The sequence below is a fragment of the Thalia democratica genome, chromosome 4, assembly GCF_965202585.1.
Source record: "Thalia democratica chromosome 4, ktThaDemo2.hap1.1, whole genome shotgun sequence".
Classification (NCBI taxonomy): domain Eukaryota; kingdom Metazoa; phylum Chordata; class Thaliacea; order Salpida; family Salpidae; genus Thalia; species Thalia democratica.
In genome coordinates this window covers 43744366-43769273 of record NC_139168.1, presented here as the reverse complement: position 1 = coordinate 43769273, position 24908 = coordinate 43744366, and the positions used below count along the sequence as shown (strand labels likewise).

Below are 24908 nucleotides of genomic sequence, written 5' to 3'. Positions count from 1 at the left end.
CTAATTATTTACAGTATATGAAATTATAGGAAAACAACATAATTTAGTAAAAACAATCAACCTCCCTAAAAATGAAGTAAGTTGAATTTGACGATACATATAGCTGTATTACTAAGACTTAAGATTATATTTTATAGAATTATGTTCTTGTTAGGGCTTGTTCATAAATTAAAAACTTAATAATTAATCCAGGTTTTCCCTAAGTGCGCATGATTGCAGGGAGCGTTAATTAGTAAGATTGTGAAAAAATTGATAAGGAATTAACTAGCAAAAGAGAGATAATTATAAAATGGCTGCAAAAGTTTTTTAAGTTTTGGCTAATGGGGCGTTTATAAAAATGAGTTTGGATAACCCTGAGTCAAACAGACATTTTTTACTAGTTTAAGTACTAAATGAAGTTTTTGTAAAAAAATAAATTTTAACTGTTTTAAAATATTTCTTTTTCTTTTATTACATGATTCTTAAGTAAAGTGTAATATTTTTTTCAGAAAGTATGTTGATGAGTTGCTTGTATACTTTCCATATGAATACATTTACCCAGAACAACTAGAATACATGAGGCAGTTTAAACATGCACTAGATAATAAAGGTCATGGTGTGTTAGAAATGCCTTCAGGGACAGGCAAAACAACTACAATACTCAGTCTTGTTGTGGCTTACCATTTGGTTTGTTGTGAAGACATATAGATTTAAAGTTATTTGTTTTTATTTTGTTTAAATAAAAGATTTTACCTTGTTTCAAACAAATTTTGATTTTATTAAAAAGTGTTTGAAAACTGTCTAACAAAGTACTACTTATTTATTATGTATATACAATTTAAATGACAAAGACTTGTAACAATTTAAAACTCTTAAACTTACATTTGTCGTATTTTTCTTATAAAGAAAGTGTACGGGTATCTTAACTAAGACATGTTTAATTTAATTATATAAATACATTATTTGTGTTTAATATTCTACAGAAATATCCAAATAAAATAAGCAAAATAGTATACTGTTCAAGAACTGTTCCAGAGATAGAAAAGTGTATTGAGGAAATGAGAAGACTATATGAATATTATGAACAAGAAGATGGCAAACCTCCAAAGTTACTTGTTTTAGCCTTGAGTTCAAGGTTCATAACTTGTTTAATTTAATTTATATGTGTGTTTTTTAGTAAAGTTGTTTATGTTTAAAATAATGCGTAGTTCAAAAATACTTGATAATAAAAGTTTAGCTGCACTAATACTCGGGTAAAATACAGTTTTGAAACTAAAAAAAATCTTTTATAAGAATGTTTAAACCTTGAGTATTATGTATTGAAAACCACAAGTCTTACTTAATTAATAGTTTAGTACCTAAAGTTTATTTATAAGGTTTTTATGGTCCTAATTAAGATTAGTTGAAGGTAGTATGTAGTACACCATAGTTAAAAAGATATACTTTATTTTCAATTTTTGTCTCCACCATATGCTGTTTAAATTTATTCAAGTTATAAGTTATTTATTTGGTCAAAGTTCTTTAAGTTTACATAGTTAAAAAAATCTTAATGTGTTATTACACATATTTTTTGTTAACAGGTTTTAAACTTTGCTTCGTTTTAGCAAAAAAATTAGTAAAAATTTAAAGTTTAAATCAACTGTAATTACTTGCAGTAGTAAATAATTACTTAAGTAGTTCATATCAATAACAGAAAAAACTTGTGTATCAATCCATATGTTTACCAAAACGCCCAGTCAGGAAGAGAAATTGATGCAAGATGTCACTCACTTACTGCTTCGCATGTTAAAAATACTTCTGGAAGCAAAACCTGTACCTTTTTCGAAGTTTGTTTTTTAAAACAATTCAAGTTTTAAGTTTGTAAATATTTTTATGAAGAAAATAAACCTGATGATTTAAAATGATTTTGATGTAACTATCTAGGTTCACAAAAGTGATGAAAAGTTAAAACATTGTGTATTTTTATTTAAAACAATAGTATATTAGCTTGATTGAAAATTTAGTTTTATCAATCTTGCATTTATCTACTAAAACTATTATGTTCTGAAAGTTTTCAGTGTATATTTTATTAACTTCATTAAACTTCTCAGAATTGTAGTTTTTTTTTTAAATATTTTTATGCTGAAATTTATTGTTTTCTAATATTTAAAGTTTCTTATAAACTCTATCCTTAGCTAAGAATGTCAGAAACCTTAAGTTTTTTGGCAAGACAATGTTTTTAGTCACAAGAAAGTCGAGGCTTTGACTCTGATAGACTTTTGTTAATGTTTTCTTTGACTGTATTACAAAACAAGCGTGCCAGCTGTCTTACCAAGTAGACAATATATTAAACGTTGTACTGCAATCAGACAAGGCTGATGTCACTGATTATACCAGAAAACAATTACTTTATGGTGAATTATGCTAAACCGTTTGTAGATTGAAGACTGCAAGCTTTATTGGTTGCAACTGACAAAAGAGTTTCGATAAAAATAAAACCCTGGTTTGAGTCTACTAAAAGTTTATGGTCTGATGATAAGGTAAATCAAAACTTTATGTTAACTTCAGCTTTTCTCACTGCACAAGAAAGTCAAGGCTTTGGTTCTGGTAGATCTTCGCCGATGTTTTTTTAATCAAATAGATTGATAAAAAAACAATACGGACCAAAATTGTGCTGAATCGAATTAGGGATTGACTAGTTTAAATATTAAAAAAATATATTTGTATATCTCTATAGAAAAAAAGCAACCAGTTAGTCTAACATTTTATCGAAAATTTTTTCGAAGAATAAAAGTAATAAGATTTTTACAGCTTTTAAAAATCTATATGCTGTTTTTATAAAAATATAGGAGTTTCTAACTTTCAAAACAAGTTTAATTTTTAAAGCTCATATTTAGCTATTTGTGGGTTTTTACAGCTTATAGGTGTGAAATATAATTATCTTTTTATAAAAATAAATTATAACAGCTTTATATGGTTAATAGCAACTTAAACTGTATAAAATCTAAAAATGCTTATTCAAAAATTAAATGAATCAGCATGAATGGAAATTTATCTTTTAACTTTATTAGAGTCTACTAAATCTAAAATTTTATTTTTTATAAATTTATAAGATCCAGGTGTATTGTATTTCACAGTTTTTGAATAAATACTAGGTTAAGGACCAAAAAAGTACAAAGAAACATTATATTCATTATCATTCGTTTTTCTGCAAAAATACTGAAAATTTTTGACTAAATTAAACAAAATTTTAAAGTATTTTTTCAAACTAGGAAAAACGAAATCAAATATTTTCATGTATCTTAATGTATGCTTATAAAAGTCTACTGCTTTTATAAACTAACTTTTGTTAACTATTATAGGATTTTGAAAAAGTTGGTAGAGAAACCCCAATGCCAGAAGGAGTTTATAATTTATCTGACTTAAAAGAGTATGGAAAAACAACTAAATTTTGTCCTTACTTTCTAGCAAGATATGCGGTAAGTTACAATTTCAAAAATAAGTTCGTTATAATTAACTTTTATAGACTATGATTTGATCTAAAAGCTTAGAACTTCCAAGTTATTCCTTTTTTAAACTATAAATATGACCCTTAGTTGTTTCAACTTAGTTAATTATTATCAATTTAAATCATTTGCCATAGTAGCTGTTAAGAATACTTTTCAGTAAACATTTCAAATTAGACTCCTTAGGTTTTGTATAATTTTTTGTATCACATGCAGATATCTCATGCAAATTTAGTAGTATACAGTTACCATTATATGCTAGACCCTAAAATTGCTGATCTTGTTTCTAAAGAAATTGCACAAGATACAGTGGTTATTTTTGATGAAGCTCACAATATTGGTTTGTATATTTTTCTATAGCTAATGCTTGTATATCGACTTACTGATTTTATTTCCATATTTTCATTTATTTATGATTGATTATTTGAACAGAAAATCATTAGTATAAGCTATTTTCACACAATTAGTACACACAACTCTCTTTACAATACTAATAACAAAAAAATATTTTTAGATGCCTAGCTAAGTTAAAAATATAAAAAATAGTTATAAGTTCTAATTGCTAATTTTATACGCTAGTATATAAACTTTTTTCTTTTTTAAACTAATTTTATACAATTTTGTAAAAAAAAATTCTACCACAGATAACGTTTGCATTGATGCCATGTCTGTTAACATAAATCGAAAGAAAGCGGACAATAGCAGCGAGTGCATAAATAAATTAGAATCAAAGCTTAGCAAGTTAATATTTTTGTTTTAATATCACAATGATATATATTTAGTTACAATGTTCTAACATTGAAAATTCTGATCAAGAGTTACTACACTTTTTTGTAGTTAAAAAGTTTTTTCCACATCAAATATTTTGTACCTGTTATTGTCATTATTTTAAGGGCATAGGGGGGCGGTCCACCTTGATTTTTACAAGTTGATCTTATCATAAAGAGTTTTATCTGAGCTATTAGACATTTTGAACCACTTGAAAAAACTTAAAGTAATTTTTGAGATATGAGCGATCAAAGTTGGTGACCTCAATAGGTTCCTAATGGAAGGCACAAACTAAAAACGCGAAAAAAGACCATTTCACTAAAAGTCTATCTCCTCCTTCATTTTTTAAGCAATCTTCTTCTTCAATCTTCTTTAAGAAAACTTCCACAGAAAGTGTATTATTAAATTTTAAAAACATGAATTCAGGAATTTTTTAATTGTGAAAAATAAAATTTTTATTAAAAAATCATTTATTTTTTTGTTTATTTTTATCTAAAATTTTTATTTTTTAATATTTAAAAAATTTTAACATTCAAAGTCTTTTAAACTAAAAAAGGAACGTTTCCTAAAAGTTTGAGGTCTCTAGCTCAAAAATGAAGGAGAAAATAGATTTTTAGTGATTTTTTAAATTTCCGAGAAAATTGACCCCAAAAAATTTGCGGTCTATAAATTTGTATCGAAAATATTTTAAAGAAATTACAATATCTCAAATATTAAATAAGATTTTTAAATTCTATAAAAACTGGCTTGTTGTTTGTACTTCAAGCTTTCATATAAGATACAATTTTATTTTTAGTAAAAAAAATGTCAGACCCCCCTATGCCCTTAACTTTCTTCGTTTTTAATGTCAATGCTAAAAAATATACGACTTGTTATTAATTTTTATCAAAACTATCTTTGCTTATACTTTAAAATTTTAGTCATACTTCAATATGCAACTATAAATCACTACTTCAAAAATAAGTGAAAACTTAAACGCTTTAATTTCTGATTACATGTGGAATCATTCTATAAATTGTAAAATTTAATTTCTTGAAATTGAGTTTTTCTCATTTAAGATAAACGTTCAGTGTGAAAGAAACTAACAAAAAAGAATTGATTGAAGAATACAACAGATTGAAAGCTGGTCTTGAAGACAAAAGGATAAACAGAGAAACTGACGTGGTTATGAGTAACCCTGTAATACCAGATCAAATACTAAAGGGTTTGCTTTATATTTCTTTTCTTGAAATGAAGTTAATTTAATCATTTATAAATAGTTAGTTAAACTTTGTAGTTTCTCATGTATAAAGCTAAAGTTTTCCTTAAAAAATGTTGTTATTTTATGTGAATGAATTTTTATTAAAAAGTGATTCTTAGGTGAATTTATGAAACTAAATTTTTCTAGTATTTATTTTAATTCAGTCATATTTAAAAAATTATTAATTTACCTACAAGATACTCTTTACTACTTGTTAAAACTTAAAGTAACTTTTGAGATACAAGTGATCAACGTTAAAGCGTTTCTTTATGGGATGCGCAAACTAAAAGTGCAAAAATATACAATTACACAAAAAGTCTATCTCCTTATTTATTTTTTGATCAATTATTTTAAAACTTTCCCAGATTAGTCTTTAATAAATTTAAATAACTTCTAGGAAACATATTTTGTAGAAGGTTTTTGTAAAAAAAATATATAAAACAAACAAAGAGAATCGATTTTTTATAAATTTTGTTCATAACTATTTATTTTATGTTTTTTTTTCTAAAATCTGCTTCCTACAAATTTCTTGTAACATCAAAAAGAAAATTTCCTGAACATTTTAAGTCAAGTGCTTAAAAAATGAAAGAGGAGATAGACATTTATTGAATTTTATTTAATTCTGAGAAATTTGGCCTTAAAAATTCTAGATTCCACACGGTTGTATAGGATTTTTTTTTTACTAAACTGGTTATATCTCAATTTTTTTTATTTTACAAATTGTCTTATAGTATAAACTCTAAGCTTTCAAATAAGAGCCAATGTTAATTTTTTTTTAAAAAATGTTGGATCCCCACGCTATGCCTTTAACTAGTTTTGTAAATATATAGTTTTTTTTTTTCTTCAAAACTATTAAATATAAAAGATAGCAACATAAAATGTTGTTAAACAAAAAAAAATGTTTTAGTAACTTAAATTAATATATAAACTACCATTGAATATAAAAGTTGTTAAATGTAGAACAATTTTAAACAGTTCTCTTTCTTTTTTAAACTAACACATAATTCTGTGTGTTAACGGGTTAATACTTTTCAACGGAGCTCTGTAAAAAATATACTGTAAGGAAAGGATAGATGCTAAAGTAGATGAATACATGTGTTCATAAAAATCAGAATAATTACTATAAATTATAGTAGATTAATGGTTGATAATAGATACAATATATAATGTTAAATCCGACTGTTATAAAACTATATAATAATATATGTAATTATTAAATCTAAATTATGATAAAGTAAAGTATAGTACATAAAATAAGAAATCAAAATATAAAGCACTCAGATGAAAGTTGTAGAAATACTGATTCATAAGACTATACTGTCGTTAAACATTCAAAAAATATCTAATAATTACGTCACCATATTAAGATTTAATACGTTAAGATTTAAAAAAATCATTTACCTTGCATTGCAATATAGATAACTTATTTTTAATGTTTGGAAAAAGTAGGCACTTTAATTAAAAAAAGACCTATTACGTCGAACAAATCGGTGAGAGGATTTTTTACTGTAGGTTTATACTTGTCATATAACCACCCTGTTATATTACATTTTCACATAAACACTATACTTATATTCGTAATTTATTATATATTTAACTATTATTTAAATGTATTAATTTATTAATTAATCTGTTAATTCAGTAATTAATTTTTGTTGTTTTACTTCTTTTTCTTTACAATAGATTACTTATTATGTAATTGTTTTTTTTTAATCAAAGTGCCTGACTGCTTTTTTTCAAACATTAAGAATAAATTATCTATCTTGCTAATCTAAGGTAAATGATATTTTTAAATCTTAACGTATTAAAGCATAATATGGTGACGTATTATTAGATATTTTTTTGAATGTCAAACGACAGTTTAGTCTTATGAATCAGTATTTCTACAACTTTCATGTGAGTGCTTTATATTTTGATTTGTTATTTTATTCAGAATTTTTCTTTGCTTTGTCATAATTTAGACTTAATAATTACAAATATTATATATTTTTATAACAGTCGGATCATTATATGTTATATCTATTATTCACCATAAATCTACAATAGTTTATATTCTTATTTTTAATAAACACATATATACACCTACTTTAGCTTCTATCTTTTCCTTACAGTATTTATTTTTCAACAGAGCTCCGTTGAAATGTGTAAGGACATGGGGGGGGTAAACACTTTTTTCACAATTTGATCTTATTTTATATAGTTTTTACTAAGGTACAAGATGCTTTTTACAAATTTGAAAAATTTAAAACAGTTTTTGAGATACAGCCGGTCAAAGTCGGAATCAATAATAGATTCTTTTTGGGAGGCGCAAACTAAAACGGCAAATAACTAGAAATCACTAAAAATCTATCTCCCCTATGTTTTTTGAGATAACTACCTCAAATTTTCAGGAAATGTTCCTTGCAATATTTAAAAAATTCTGTCAAAACAGAATTTAAAAAAAATAGAAAAATAAAAACTTTCTAACAAAACAAAAAAAAAACTGTTTTTTTTTTATTTATTGTATAAAATTTTTATTTTTTAATTTTAAAAAAATTCTTTACTACAGAATTTTCTTAATATTGCAATGAATATTTCCTTGAAGTTTGAGGTAGTTATCTCAAAAAACGTAGGAGAAGATAGGTTTCTAGTGAAATAGTCTATTTTGGCCGTTTTTGTCCTCCCATATTGATGCCTCCAACTTTGACCGGATATATCTCAAAAATTGTTTTGAATTTTTCAAATCTGTAAAAAGTATCTTATAGCTTAGTAAAAACTATATAAAATAAGATCAAACTGTGAATACAGTGTTTAACCCCCCTATGCCCTTAACTTGTTAACAAACAAAAGCATATCTTAGTTTAATAAAGAAAAAGTACTGTTTAAATTTGTTATTATTATATGTTCCAGTGAACTTGTTTCGCTAGGGTCTTTATTAACAGGGTTCGTGCGCGTCAGGCTAAATCAGGCTAAGTCAGGCTAAATCAGTTTTTTTGAAAAAAGTTGGAAAACGTCAGGCTAAATCAGTTTTTTATTTTAAAAACTTGAGAATCTCAGTTTTTCTCAGTTCAAATGCTTAAAAATTTTTGATTAAAAAAATTGAGATGTGAATTTATTTCTAAATAAAGATTTAGTTATTAAATCCAAGATCAGTCAGTGTTTGTAAAGATAAATGCTTAAAACCTTTTGTTGAATCTCTGAAAAAAATTTAAGAATATTTAATATTTGTTTTGGGTAGATTATATACGTCATAATTATGAAAATTTATAAAAAAATACAGTTTAAACATTACAGTTTAGTTCAACAACTTAGCTGTTTGTTTGAATTTGTTTACATCAGCTATGTTTTTCAGAGCTTAGTTGATTAAACTGTTTTAATTTCTAATTCAAAGGCTTTATACCAAATACTTTTCAGATTAAAACTCTTAGCAGTTTATTCATATATTTTACTGTTTGTCTAAAATTATTAAAGATATGCACAATACTAAAACTTAGTTTTAAGATATAAGTACTAAATTTTGTGGGAGTACAAATTTTAGGAACAATCATTTTTCTATACAAGAACAAAATATTTAAGGTTAATTTTTTTAATTTAAGTGTAAGCTTTTTAAATCTGATATGACATCAACAATCACTATATTTATTTAAAGTTTAGGATTTATAATTATGTATCAATTTTAAGTACTAGCTAAAATACTATAAAAATATTTGTTTACTTATTTTAATACTCTTGTAAGCATTTCATTTTAAATTTTAATAAAACACGACAATGCACGTTGTTTTATTATAAATCTTCTGTTTATAATGTTTTTACTTAGTGCTTAATTAAATTGAAAAATTGTGTTAAGTAATATATATTAAATTTTTACACTAGTAATAGATTAGATATAGCACGTATTTTAAAACTTATCACTGAATTTGTTATGTTAGGGGCATAGGGGATGGGGTCAATCACCTTTTTCACAATTTAGTCTTATTTTATTGAGTTGTAACTAAGCTATGAGTTGCTTTTAGCAGATTTTTAAAGCTCAAAATATTTTTGAGATAAAGTTGGTTGAAGTCGGAAACTACAATAGTACTAATCAAGACCCCAAATACCTAAAATGACTTCTAAAGGGGATTTTCCTTACTTTGAAAAAATGTCAGGCTAAATTGGTCTCAGTCAGGCTAAATGAAAAAAAATTCGCGCACGAACCCTGTTATTATCAAACAATTAACTTTGAATTTTGAATAGTTATAATGTAGAACCAAATTTTTTTAATGCAAAATACACAGCATGCAAAGTTATCCGAGTAAGAAGTTAGGCGATATGCTACTTTATTAATCAAAATATTTTGTTCAAATATTATTTATTGCATCAGTTAGTAATAATTTTAAATTAAGTATACAAGTAACTAACTGCCAAGTTGTGTTGCACTTTAGTACAAACTTTAGCAGTCCAAGTTTTATGCTTACTAAAATAGAAATATTGTTAAATTTAACAAATTAAGATTTATTTTATTAAATTCTCATTTATATTCTTAAATTATTATTTAAAACTTATTTTAACTTCATTTATACATTTATTATTTTTATATATAAAAATGTGATAAAAAAATTATTAATGTGAAATGATTAACTTTTTTTTATGTACAAAATGTTTAAAATAGTCACAGTTTCCAAATGTGAACGTAAACTTAGTATATAACAAAAATAAGGACAGAGAGCAAAACCTTTGGCAAATATGCCTATATGATGACAGAAGAACTCAAATTTATTAGTATGAAAACAGTTTTTAATTTAGTAATATTTTATACACATTGATACATTTATGCAATACCAAAAATCTAGTATAGTTTTGGCAAGCTTTAAAGAAATAAGCACTAATCAAAGTTCATCATAAAAACAATGTAATTTTTTTCTAATAGTTGCCTGTTAACTGCAATGGAAAGAAAGTAATATTATGTTTTAAGTTTAAACACAAGTTCTTTTTAAAAAACAACTTATTTACAAACAGTCAAACCTTTTTTTCTTTTAAACAGAAGCAATTCCTGGTACAATTCGTAAAGCTGATTTTTTTATCAAGTTTCTACGTAGATTTGTGGATTACTTCAAAATGCGAATCCGTGTTCACTCGCCCATCTCTGAATCGCCTTTGCACTTTATTCATAATCTAAAAGATCACACTGGTATTGACAGAAAGCCACTTAGGTTCTTGTTGATTCATGCTATTATTACCAGCAGTTATGTTATTACAAAGTATGAATAATAAAATAAATTGGAAATTTTAGATTTTGAGATAAATAATTTACAAGGCCTAGTTTTTTATAATTTGAGTATAAGAAACAATACAACTTTTGCTCAATTTTTTTTAATGAACTTATTTTTGTTAAATTATTATTTTGTTGTTTACATATAACAAGAATCTAACAATGCTCATCAAAATTTCCAAAGTTATTCTCAATAAGTTACTTTTAATATGGTTTAGTTAACTTTTTTGAAGAAAGTATAAACTTGATTATAACAAATAAGAAAAGTTTAAGCGAACGTAAACTATGTTATATATATACCATTACCTTAATGAATTAAGATGCTTCACAAGCATCTTTTTACTTAAAAAATATTACCAGTAGACACATATTTATAATTAAATGTTGATCTAAATTATTATTTTCCTGTAACAGTTAACTTTAACTTTAAGATTTTGCTCCGAGAGGTTGAAGTCTTTGCTGAGGACATTGAAAATAACAGATATGTCAGAGTTTTCTTCGCTGCTGTTAATAGCAAACTTTGCAACTTTAGTCAGCACCTACAATGATGGATTTAATATATTGATTGAACCTTATGATGATCAATCACCTAACGTTTATAACCCTACTTTAACACTTAGGTTATTTTAATTTGTTTTTAGTATTTCTTGAGATTTTTATATAATATTTTGTATGATTAAAATTGAGGTTTTTAAATGTATCACTTCTAGTTTTTTATGTTTTCTTACTCTTAATATATGTTTATTCTAATTTATGTGCATTATAAGATATAGAAAGCAGCAATACTTGTTTTTCAGTGATATTTTTAATTTTATTTAGAATGTTATTTTTTTAATAAATTGTAATCTAATCTTATTACATTCAACTAACTGTATTAGAAAGTTCCGTCCTATATATACATTATTTATTCAATAAAGTCGAAGTCAAAAAAACCAGAACATACGTTTCATTTAAACAAAGATTGTTTTTAATCTTCAGCTGGTACGGTTAGAAATAAATAGCACTTTGCTAAACAATGATATAAAAGTTATTAAAAAAAAAAAAAAAAACACTATGACGTAATTATTAAATATTGTACAGTACAAATATTCAGTGCAAAAATTAATCTTCCACCCAAACAAACAACTAAAATTCACAAAGCCACAACTAAGTGACTATGAAATACTTTAAAATTTATTGTGCTTTAAGAGGAGCTTTTTAAAATGTCGACAACACGATATAAATCCCTTCCCTATACTAAAGCAACCTTCTTTTTTTAACGTATACACAACGGCCATTAATTCTTTAAAGCACAGCTTACGAACAGGGTTATTACCATCTGCTATTGGCTGTGCTTATTTTATTACCTCTCAAGAAATTTTGAAATCGATGTTTTTGAGCTTTACGCCGCAAACATACTTTAAAAGCTCTCAAAGCTGAATTTATATCGTCTTGTTGACATATGAAAAAGTTTCTCTTAAAAAACAATAAATTTTTAAGTATTTCATAGCAGGGTTGCCACAAGGTCAGAAAATTCAGGAAAAACTAAGAAAAATGACAAAAGTTAAATAAGTGGGGGTTTTTGAAAAAAAGTCAGATTTTGTCAGTTCAAATTTACAAAATTTCTTATTTTCAAAGCCTTCAAGTGGTAAAAAATTAATTAAAAATTCTTTAAAATCAGACTAAAATTGCAAAATTTTCCTAAAATCTTCAAAATTACTTAATTTTCAATGCCTTCATCTGATAAAAATAATTAAAATATATTTTATAAAACTGCAAAATTTTTCTTTTAAAATATTGAACAACTACCCTACTTGAACAAGCAGTTTTTTTAATGCTTTTTAGTATTGATGATCTGTGGCAAGGACACTTCCATAGTGAAACTGTGATATTTACACAAAAGTTTTCTTGCATTTCTTTAGTTATGTGATATCTCTCATGCAGCCTTTTTTGACATTTAACCAGAGTACCCAGCATGTTGTTGCCTTTATGCATGAGGACATTTCGTGCTTGGTAATTGAATTGCTGTGCATCATTATGAAAGACGTTATAGTTACGAACCTCAGCCTTTACCTGTTATTCAAGGTTGAATTGAATGATCAAGCTTCCCTAAAATCTGCCCTTGATCTTGGTTGTGCTGCAACCAATTTGCTTGCAAATTTGAGGAAAAAAGACCTAGTTGAGGAACAAAAGGTCTTAAATTTAATGAAAGAATGTAGAGTATTTGTTATAAAAGTGGTTGAAAATCTCCGGAGCAGAATGGCTATTGGAAGTACATTCGTAAAAAATATGTGATGCCTAAATCCGCATAGCCTTGAACAATTAGGAATCACAATTGTTGTTAAAAGTTTTGCCAACACTGTGCACTCCTTATCTAAGTAAAAAATGTGCTCCAACTCTGAAGGTGATGCTAGCATTGAACAGTTGAGAACTTTGGTAAATTGTCCAAAAAAAGCATTAAAGTTCAAGAGCTTCAAACAAAGTGAAGATCGTTTGGACCAAATATATTTTGATACATTGAAGTTTCATGCCAAATATTCTGTTTAAAAATTATTGCAACCATTATTTGTGTTGCACAATGACCAGGCTAAGGTAGAGGGTTTAGTATTAACAAAGCTCTGCTTGAAAACAGTATAAAAGGAGAAATTATTACATCCAGAAGAAGAATTAAATATTATATGTATGCATACAAACTAGAACTGTATTAAATTAGTAAGTACAAGTATTTTGCTGACAGAGTTGTTTATTGCAAATACATCAATCATACACAGATGGTTCAATTGATGTAATGGAAGTTAGATGATTGAATTCGTCAAAAAATGTTGTTATAACCTGTATAAAAATATGATTGTAAGCTTTATATAGTTTCAAGTGTTTGATTATGTATTTTAGAATAAGATTAAATTAAGAGTTTAGATTTAGAAAAGTCGGGAAAATTTTAGTAAAAAGTCAGGAATTTTTTTTCAGCTTGATCTGTGGCAACCCTGTTCATAGTAACTTAGTTTTTGTTTTGTTAATTTTAGTTGTATATTCAGATGGAAGATTAATTATTGCACTGAATATTTGTACTGTACACTATTTAATAATTACGTCATAATGTTTTTTGATTTTTTGTATAACTTTTGTATCATTGCTTAGCAAAGTTCTATTTATTTCAAACCGTACTAGCTGAAGATTAAAAACAATCTTTGTTTAAATGAAACGTATGATCTGTTTTTTTTGAAAGCGACTTTTCTAAATAAATTATTAAAAAGCCCTTCAAGTAAGCTCTGTAAAAAGTTTTTAAGTTTATTTAACCACATTATTTTCTATATTTATATATATTTTTTTTTGAATATATAACAATAGATTTATACGATCGTTTCGTATATGAGATATATTGTCCCATATATTCCTTAGTAAAGCTAAAGTTTATTAAAAGTGTCTAAGAGAAATTTAGAATTTATGTTTATAAATATTATGACGTAGGAATAAAGGAATTTTTTGTGCAGCAAGTTAAAATGCAATGATTCTAGTTTTGTTACTGGTTTAAGAGTTTTTGCATTTTGAAAAGTTTGGAAAGGTTGTATTAAAAAGATGTTTTAAACTGCTCGTGCTCGCAGCTTAATTTTACTTTGACTAAATATTTAGTTAGTTTTAATTTTGCTAAAAAAATATTTTTAGTAATTAATGTATATTTTTTAGTTATCTGGTTTAGTGTTATGGTCTGTCTGATTTATCAATTTCGATTTTTTCTAAGTTGCAATTTAGTATTAAATTTTGATTTTGTCCGGTATAGTATTTCTCATTTACTGTGGAAAGTTGGGGTAATATATCTCATATACGAAACGTTCGTATAAATCTATTGTTTGTTATATACCCAATTAAATATTTAGCTCCAATTTAACTTGTCGAGCGCTATTGACCAAAACTTAAAAAAAACTATAAATATATATATATATAACTATTATATTGAATGATATAATTTTAAATTATTATCATCTATAAGTCTAGAAATAAATTATACTAAAGTTTAGTTTTTGTTCATTACTTAGTTGTTATATGTTTGTTTTATTTTTTAAACACTAAAAATTATATAGATTTCGGCTTAATAATCACATCCATTACTAAACACTTTAACTGTATACTTGTATTTTTAAGACTCTTTTATCATAAGAAGTTCTAGATCAAAACTAATTCCAAAGCACTATCATTTCACTAGACTTGATGTTTTAATTAAAATTGTTCTAAAAATAGGGTTGCAAAAAAATATGAAATCCTGGAATTTGACAATTTAGACAAAAATACCTTACAGATTTTTTAACTTAAAAATATGTTTGAATTTGTGACATAATTTAGTACTTTTATAAACAGTTGCATGGACGCATCTATAGCCATTCGTCCTGTGTTTCAGAGGTTTCAGTCCGTCATAATAACATCCGGGACACTTTCTCCTGTCAGCATTTACCCTCAAATTTTGGGTTTTGAACCATCAGTCATGGTGTCACTACCGATGACACTTGCCCGGATTAGTCTGCTTCCTATTATTGTATCCCGTGGCAACGATCAATTGACTATGTCATCAAGATTCGAATCGAGAGATGATGAGGGAGTGATCAGAAATTATGGAAATCTTCTTGTTGAAATGTCAGCCGTAGTACCTGATGGTCTTGTCTGCTTTTTCGTTTCTTACAAGTACATGGTAAGGTTTTGTGAATTAATACTGCCGGTAATTTAAAATGTTTTTTTTTTTAATTGATTAGTTCCTTGCTGCTTAGTCAGAAAAATTTTCCGGATCATGTTGCAGGTTTAATTTTATTTTTTTATTAAGTAGTAATACATTGTTTTAATACTTCATAGTTTCCAAAAGTGGGCGATATCGCCTACTTTAGGCGTTTTTGGCTATCAGGAGGTAATAACTAGTATGCAGGCAACAAAATAAACACATAAACAAATAAGGCAGCAAAATAAACAAAGACGATATCCAGTGGCGTCGCGTGGTCTTTTTGTTAGGGGGCTGCAGATTGGCATTGTCAAATTAAAAAATCCCCTAGTTCGAAACATTTAGATAAAAATCATAAAGGTAATATGAAGAAATAGCAAATTTTTCAGAAAAAAAAGTTGAACATATTTGTTTATTTAAATAAAAAATAAAATATAAAAGAAACACATATCTCATACCTTTGCATATCATCACCCTTTCTTAACAACTATAACTACTTTATTTTCATTTATGTCCATGTAAATTTCTGTATTTGCACAATTATAAGTTTACTAACTTAATTTTATGACTTGTCTAACTAGTAATAAAAAACAAAAAAAATCGTGCAAGTAACTTAAATAACGAGGTTTCCCCTTCTCGAGTTTTCCCTGCTCGAGTTGTTCCTGCTCGAGTTTTCCCTGCTCAAGTTGTTCCCTGCTCGCGTTGCCCTTGCTCAAGTTGTCTCTACTCGAGTTTACCATGCTCGTGTTGCGGTTGCTCGAACTCAACTTGTCTTATTGTTCTCGCGTTGTGGTGAAATTTCAACAACGATCATGATTTAATTCACAAGGTGATGAAAGTTCATGCAGCTCCAGAATCTAGCTTTTCAACAAATTTTTGTATCGAAAACTTGTAAACATTTAAGATGCAGCTGACACAGATTGAGATTGCAGCTCTAATTTTACGAACATTTGGAACATCAAATATACAAATTTGAGAAAACTAATTTAGCAGGGAAATTAACCACGTTCATGTACACATTTGGCTGTATATTTTATACAACTTCATGATCTCATAACTTTCTTAGTTTTTAAGCTAATATAAAAATTTAAATAATTTAAAGCTCACTTTTTCAGCTTTTAAATAAAGTTACTTTGACGTAGTTTGGGGTTGTACAGCTGAAGCAGGGGCCATTTAAAGCAGTGTGTTTAAAGGCTTGAACTCTGAAATCAAAAAAAATATCAGCATAATTTTTCAATTTTTTAGTTGGATCTACAGCTCCACTCCACGCGACGCCCCTTGCGATATCTAATAAAGGGGGCGACTGTTTTAAATTTATGCCCATTGGGAGGTTCGAAAAAAGGTACAGGAACCCTGATATACATGGTTGACAAGAAAGTCAGGAACTTTTTTTTACTGTGGTCAGGAAAACTTTCTTGACTAAGAAATAAATGTTGCTTTAATTATTCTTAAATATAACTTAGGTTTTATCATAGTTTATTTTATATGCTAGGATAATGTTTTTTGCTTATATAAAGTATATATATTTTAGTCAAATGTGCTTCAAAAATGGTCATCTCAAGGAATAATTGATAACTTGACTCAAAATAAGTTGGTATTTATTGAAAGTCAGATTGCAGAAGAAACTAACATTGCATTGGATAGCTACAAAAAAGTAATATTTACTTGTTTTGTTTTGAGTTTTTAGTTATCTAAATACTATGCTCATGGTTGTTAAAATCTTAAATTAATCATTTACCACCATTTGTTTTATAATTAAGCTTTTATCATTATAAACTTGTTAAACTTGAATATATTTAAAATTAAAGCAATTTTTGAAAATCATTAATAATTTTAAGAACCAACCAAGCAAACAATAACGTTTTACAAAAAATGGTTATAAAATGTTGTTTAACAACTAAAAAGTTTCATAATTTTTAAAGAAAGTGGTCCTCAATTTTGTGTGAAATTTCACTATAATCAATGTAGTTTTTAACTAATTACAAGTTATAGCTTGTATAGCTTGCAAAATTTTCTTTTTTATAAAGTTTGATTCGCATTTTCTACTTTTTTTATGTAAATTCATTGGCTTTAACAGTAGTTAAAAATAAACAAATTTACATTAAGGATTCAGTGAATAGAATCTTAAAAAAATGATTTACATTCTTTAATATTTTAATATTTTACTTTCAATTCATCTGATACAAGTTATAGTAAAAGTTAAGGTAATTTAAATGTAAAATTAAAACTTTTTTTAATTATTATTAGTTTGTCGTGTAAACAGTAAAAAAAAATCTCTCAGTTTTTACACAACAAACTAATAATAACTACATAACTAAAAATTCATGACACCATCAAAATTTTGGACTTCCGATTTAAGTAAGGTTTACATAACAATAATGTATCTAAATCAGGGGTCGGCAGGCAATTGGTGCTCGCGGGCCAAATTTCAAGTTTCAAAATTTTCGCGGGCCGCAGTTATAGGTTTAGTGACACTAATAAAAAACTTTTACTTTTGTTCAGTTACTTTAAATGACTTTTAGCGCACATAGAATGCCTATTTAAATTATACATATTTAATGGAATAAAAATTTACATTGACTAATATACTTTAGTCTTAGGTAAACTATGTACTATCTTAAATAGTTAAAAAGTTAATTTTTTTTAACTTATAACCTAACTCTCTATAAAAACCAAGCTTGAAAAACAGTTATAAATCATTTTTATAATTTTTTTATATAATCAATCACTTTTTCATGTTTTAAAAAGAGTTAACTGATGAAAATAATTTTTGCGTTTTAAATAGTTTGCACTCGCTAAAAAAATCAGTAACTAGTTATCTATATAAAACTAATACCTTTTTGTATTGAAAAAAACTAAAACATTTTTTAAAACATAATTAATGCTTGAATACTTAAATAAATTATATTATTAGTAATTAATTAGTCTTTTACATGGTTGCCACTTTAAAATCAAAAATCAAGTCACATCAAACTTGGTTAAGTTTATTAAAAGTTGAAAAAGTCAAAAACTTGCTTTGAAAAAACAAAAGCTCAAATACCTAACAAGTACATAATATGTAAAAAGACTAGTAAAAAATTACAATTAATAAACTACACTACAGTCTTAAAAAGTATTCTGAGAAATGAAGATTTAACACAACTGAGTTTTTTAAAATGTCTTAAACAGGTTTAACATAGTGTGAGTTATACAAATTCTCAAACTAGCCTGTTTGTTTGGCAACCCTGGTTTAAATAAAATTCACGAAATAAAGAAATAGCAAAGTTTATTAACAGTTAAATAAATATATACAGAAAAAAATATTATAAGTCAGCTTGAATGGACAGTTAAGTTTCTTAAATATTTTTAACAAAAGTATAAACATGTATTTAGCCATTAATGAAATAGAAAAATTATCTTTTATTGAGCATTATAGCAATTATATATTGCTATATCTGCAATAAAAATATTACTTTAAAAAAAGAATTAATGTGAAATATAAGACGAACTATAAGAATTACAGAACGTTAGTTTGCAGTTGTTGCGAGAAACAAAAAAAAATTGCTTAAGTCAGTTTCAACATAGCACATGGTTTTCTTCAGTAACTTCAGACTGATCAGAAAAATTTGTCAAAGCAAGTTATAGAGTAGCAAAAGTAATTACTAAAAAGGATACACCGTTTAGAATTGAAACTTTTTTTTAAGAATTAGTGTTGGCGGTAGTAAAAGTTTTTTGTTTATTTCATGAATGAAAACAAAAAAATTGTGTTTAGGAAATGTCTGAAGATTATAAAGCCACATAAATCAAATTAGGGTTTTAATCGATCTGTTAGGATGACAGCATTGATACACCAAATACTGCTCAACTGAGAATATTTATTAGAGGTGTTTTTACTAACTAGAGTATTATTTTAAAAAGTTGTTTAAAAATGAGCATCTCTGTATATTGGTGTTCATAGGAATTAATTTAAAGTGCACAGAAAATTTATAAAAAACCAGAATGTGCCAAACGCGAAATTAAATAAACTTTGTTTCTTATTATTATGTTATTTAAAATGTTTTTGTGTTCACCGAAATATAACATATAGTGATAAAATATCTATAAGAGAAACTTAAGTATAAATTACATTTTACAAAAAATACATAAACTGTAAGGAAATGAAATTTTAGTTAATTACTGTGCATAACTTTTGTAAACAAATCAAAACATTTGCATTTAGTTTATTTACTAAATAGGTATTGTATAATAACTTACTGAGTCCAAGTACTTTTAATAGTTTTTTTTTTAGATCATAAGTTGCTATTGTAAGAAGAAAGTTATTATGAAACTGAGAAAAAAACACTGATAGAATACTAATCTGTCATTTTCAAATTTTTAAGTCAAAGCAGTAAAGACTTTTAATTGTTTCAAAATGTTTTATAGAGACTTAAAACGAAATTAGTCAAATTAAATCAAATTACGAAAAAATTTAGCTTGTATTTTCTCAGCGGGCCACATTTACATGCTCACGGGCCGCAGACTTATCCTTCGCGGGCCGCAGATTTATCCTTCGTTGGCTGCAGTTTGCCGACCCCTGATCTAAATAAAAGTTTAAATATTACTCTTAGATTATACTATTAACTAATTTTTTTTTGATTTGCATTAAGATTTTTCATTAACTTTGTAACATACTGTTTACTACATTTTTTTTAATACTGGAAAGTTTTGAAGTGGTATAAAAAATTAAATATTTGGAACATTGTTAGAGGTTTATTTAAATTACCTTTGTTGTTACTATAACTTGTATCAGATAAATAAAAATATTAAATTTTTGTTTAATTTAACAAGTGAAATGATGAGCCTAAACTATAATATCCATCAATAAAAAGACAAAATCTTTATATAGTTTCAACCTCCATTGATTTATTAAACTTTAATTTTGTAAGCTAAATTTTTAGAAAGTTAATTAAAATCTTTGTTTATTCCCAGTATTTTTGTTGCAAGGCTAAACATGTTTGATCATAAATATAATAAAGATTAAAAGGTTTTCTAAACTAACAAGCTGTCTACATGTAGTTCTACAAGCATACCTGATTTTAAAATGCATTCAAAATTGAAACAGACAATTGTTATAATTTATAGTAGTTGACTCGGATCAAGTAAAAATAATATAAAGTTAGTTTGAACAAATAAAATTAATGACCTCAGATTTGTTTTAGAAAACAATTAAATATTTTCGTATAAAGTGTTAAACAAAAGAACTTAGTTCAGTTTTATATAATTGATTAAAAGGAATAGAGAAGAATTTTTAAAATTGAATAGTAACGAATAAAAAAGAAAGTGCAGTCAAAATACCATCATCAATTTGAGATTTTCTCACCCATCTCAGTGCTTTGCCACATTCTTCGCAGATAATTTCTAATTTAAAAATTCGTTCTTCCTTTAAGAATAGTTTTATATTATCTATTGAACCAGCTAACAGAAGAAAAATTGTGCTTTCATTTAATTTTTGAGACATACTTTCATGTATCAGCATACACAAGCTACTTTGCTTCAGAATAAATTAAATTATAGAGAATTAAATGTATCGTATGATTACTATGTCTTAAAGACAACATTTAAAATGTTTAAAATTATAATTACTTAAACGTTTAAGCTTAAACGGTTGATATAGAGTTTGTTACTTATATAAAGTAAAAAAATGACCCTAAAAATTTGAACAAATGAAAAATATGACACCAGAAAAATTTGGATCAAGTAAATAAGTGACCTCAGTTTTTAAAAAATGAAAATAATGACTCCAGGCCTTTTTTTTAATTGATCCGATTGATCTTTCATTTAACGCTAAAAATAATAAAAAATTGACCTTGTTTTCTTGTTTAAAATTTTTTAGACCTGTGTAGTACTAAATTAAAGTAAAAGCTGTTTATTTAATTAATATATGTTGATGCCTTTTTATAATACCTATAAATTAATGTTTTTGTTTTTTTTCAATTTATATTTTCAAGAATTTTGAAAAACATTTTTATTTGTAATAATAAAATAACAGGCTTGCGACAATGGTCGAGGGGCAGTTTTACTTGCTATTGCCAGAGGAAAAGTTTCTGAAGGTGTTGATTTCTGTAAGTTAACTTATTAATAACTTATAATTAAGGCCATAGGGGGGTTACCATGTTTTTTACAAGTTAATCTTATTTTATAGTGTTTTTTCTAAGCTTGAAGATGCTTTTATCGTTTCAAAAAATTCAAATTATTTTTTGAGATAAGACTAGTCAAAGTTGGGCCGCATAATAGGTTTCCTATGGAAAGGGAAAACTAAAACAGCGAAAAAAGACTATTTTATTTAATATATATATCCTCCTACATTTTTTAAGCAATCTTCAGGGTTGCCACACACTCAGGGAACTCAGGGAATCTCAGGGAATTTTCAAACTGTAGAAAATCTCAGGGAAACTCAAGGAATTTTGGCATTTTTCTTTTAACTCAGGGAAACTCAGGGAAGTTTTGATTTTTTCTCTAAATTTCAGGGAAGTTTTTGAAAATCTCAGGGAAATTTTTTTCTAGATCTAGAATGAGGTTTAGTTAATCCAGTTTCAATATTTTGTTCAAAAGTAGTAATTTTTATTATTTAAGTGGTTATTCAGAATTTTACAAGAAGTTAGTATACAAGTTAATGAATATTGTTTTTACTACTTCTTTCATGGAAGCCCATTCAAATGGAAAAAAGCTACTTGAACTAAATAATGAGCATTTTCAAAATAAAAGTTTTCACAAAAAAGATGTAGAGTTAGGATGTGCTGCTTCTACTTTAATTCAAGATTTGCTAAATCAAGGTAAAGTTTCTAACATTTTGTTCAAGTCATTTCACAATGAATGTAAACTTTTTATATTTGCTATAATAAAAAAAAATAAAAACAAGAATGACTGTTGGTTTGAATTTTTTAAGAAGGGCTGCTGTTTTAAATCCGGCATGTCTAATTGGAATGGGTAAAGACCGTTGTGTCAGAAACTTTACAAGGTTGGTCCAACAACTTGTCAGCATGAAGATACTAAAAGCAAAAGAGGGTGATGACATCATTAATCAATACATTGATTTGTTAAGTTCTTCTAACACTCAAATACTTTTTGAAAATTTTCTTGAAAAAAGTCACAGTTTAGACACCTTTTATTTTGACACACTTTTATTTTTGCTAAAAATGTTCCAAATAAAGCTTTTAAGTTTTATTTACTGCATTCAGAACAGTTGCTAGGAAAGACATACAAGTCATAATGAAGTTATTATGTATGCATTTAAGTGAGTTCTTCATGTGAAATTATTATTATAGTATAATTAAATTTTGTCAATTAAAATGTCAAACAAATTAAACTTTATTCTTATATGTAGAAAGTTAACTAACAAGTTTACACAAAGTTGTGCAAAAATTTAGTTTATAATTTTTAATTGGTTTAAACCTTTTAAGATTGAGTTTTTGAAAACAGTTTTTTTCATAAATTTAATGCAGAAGCATACACATACAACCTTCCTTTTATTATTAAAGAAGAAAAATGAGAATGAGGTATTAATAATTTGTGTTAGAAGAGAATTTTTTTTTTTTAAATTTTGAAAAATACTCAGGGAAACTCAGGGAAATTTAAGGTTACTCAGGGAAATTTTTGGTCACTCAGGGAAGATTTTTTGGCTCAAAGAGTGGCAACCCTGATTCTTCTTTAAACTTTCACAGTCTAATCTTTATAAAATAACAAAAAACGTTACTTTGGAATTAAAAAAAAATTCTAAAAATATTTTTTTTTTGAAAAAAAAAAATTCTTTTAATTTTTGTAATAAAATTTTTATTTTTTTACATTATTAAAATTCTAAAGTAACGTTTTTTCATTTTAATATAAGGAACATTTCCTGAAAATTTGAAGAAGATTGCTTAAAAAATGAAGGAGGAGATAGATTTTTAGTGAATTTTTATATTTCCAAGAAAATTGACCCCGAAAAATTTGCGGTCCATACGTTTGCATCAGAAACTTTGTATTAAAGTTACAATATCTCAAAAGTTAAATGATATTTTTGAATTCTTTCATATAAAAGCCAAATTTAATTTTTGTAAAAAAAATGTCATATCCCCACCCTCCCCCCTATGGCCTTAAGTTTAAACAATTTGTTTCCTTTTAGTATAGCATAAAAAAATGGCCTTTTTTTAAGAAGTTGATGCTAAATGTTATTATAAGAACAAAAATTTATGTAAAAATTACTTGTTTTAGTACCTACAATATTTCTGTTTGGTTCAATAATTTATTTTACAGTTTATACATAAACAAGGTAAACTACCAATAAATTCAAAAGTTTTTTTTACTTATAAATTTGCTATTGTTAAGGTAAATACAACTTAAACGTTTTTCATTCTTTAATTTATATCCTTCACTTTGACACTGTTTTTTTTTTACTTTTGTAGAAGTATACTTTTTTTTACCACAAAAGTGTATAGGCTGAATTTTTATTGTTTATATTTTCTCTGTTTCTTTAAAATACTTTTTGTTTTTATGATAGTACTAGCTTCACATTTTTTAATTTATTTCTTGTTAAGAATGACAAAATTGAACTAAAAAATGATTTTCTAAACAATTGCTATTTTATTGCTTTACATAAGACTTGAAACAAAAAATATTTTAATAAGTGTTTTAAAACAAAATTTACCATTAAAGTGCTAAATTGAAGCTACAATCTTAAAAAGCTTAATTATAAATAAAAACATTTTAATGGATTAGTTTTGCTTAACTTTTATCTAAACAGGTGGTCACTACGGTAGGGCTGTCATAATGATGGGGATACCTTATGTTTACACGAGGAGCAGGTCACTACTCGCCAGACTGGAGTATCTGAGAGACAAGTGCCAGATCAAAGACAGCGACTTCTTGACTTTTGACGCGCTCAGGCATGCTGCCCAGTGCGTTGGTCGCGTCATTAGAGGAAAGACGGATTACGGTGTTATGTTGTTTGCAGATAAGGTTTACCATTTGACTATTAAATGAAGCTATTTACACGATATTCATTTATTATTAAACATTGCATCAGAAAAGTAACCTAGTGTAAATTATAATTATTTTGAAATTTTTAAACGTTTTTTCCTAAAAGGTCTAGATAACATTTTATTGCAGAGGTTTGCACGTAGTGATAAAAAGGATAAGTTACCAAAATGGATTAACGAAAAAATATTAGACTCATATTGCAATTTGTCTACTGATGATGCTATTAGCCTTGTTAAAAATTTTCTCAGACTGATGGCTCAACCATTAAATATTGTAAGTTTTTATGTTTTTGTTAACAGTCTAAGTAAGATTTTATAAACATTCTAAAAGATTTTTTTTAACAGAACGACCAATTAGGAATATCTCTTTTAACTAAAGAACAGGCTGATAGTGAAGAGTATAGGAAAATTGACACATCGCACCAGAGTAGAAATTAGTAAAAAAATATTGTGATATATAGTCATGAACTTATTGTTTTTTAGTCAATTGATTAGCACTTTGAATAAATTCCACAAACTAATTATTGTAGTTATTTTTAGCAACATAGAGTAATGA

General features: G+C 26.2%; 1 protein-coding gene across 1 annotated transcript; it reads left to right on the top strand.

The window, feature by feature from the left end:
- Positions 1-12: 12 nt before the first annotated feature.
- On the top strand, positions 13-24867 carry LOC145834906 (general transcription and DNA repair factor IIH helicase subunit XPD-like). The gene is made up of 16 exons (XM_082942434.1): positions 13-76; positions 489-666; positions 963-1114; positions 1673-1805; positions 3321-3437; positions 3681-3804; positions 4109-4205; positions 5303-5436; positions 10472-10640; positions 11131-11319; positions 15032-15359; positions 16912-17034; positions 21388-21460; positions 24118-24332; positions 24483-24626; positions 24698-24867. The coding sequence occupies exons 1-16, from the start codon at positions 72-74 to the stop codon at positions 24788-24790; spliced, it is 2274 nt and encodes a 757-aa protein (XP_082798560.1). The 5' UTR covers positions 13-71; the 3' UTR covers positions 24791-24867.
- The last annotated feature ends 41 nt before the right edge of the window (positions 24868-24908 follow it).

Excerpts from the sequence above, each read along its gene's own strand:
- LOC145834906 (XM_082942434.1), top strand. Across the intron at positions 1,115-1,672 it reads GTTTTAGCCTTGAGTTCAAG|AAAAAACTTGTGTATCAATC; the intron begins GTTCATAACTTG and ends TATCAATAACAG. Across the intron at positions 3,805-4,108 it reads TGATGAAGCTCACAATATTG|ATAACGTTTGCATTGATGCC; the intron begins GTTTGTATATTT and ends ATTCTACCACAG.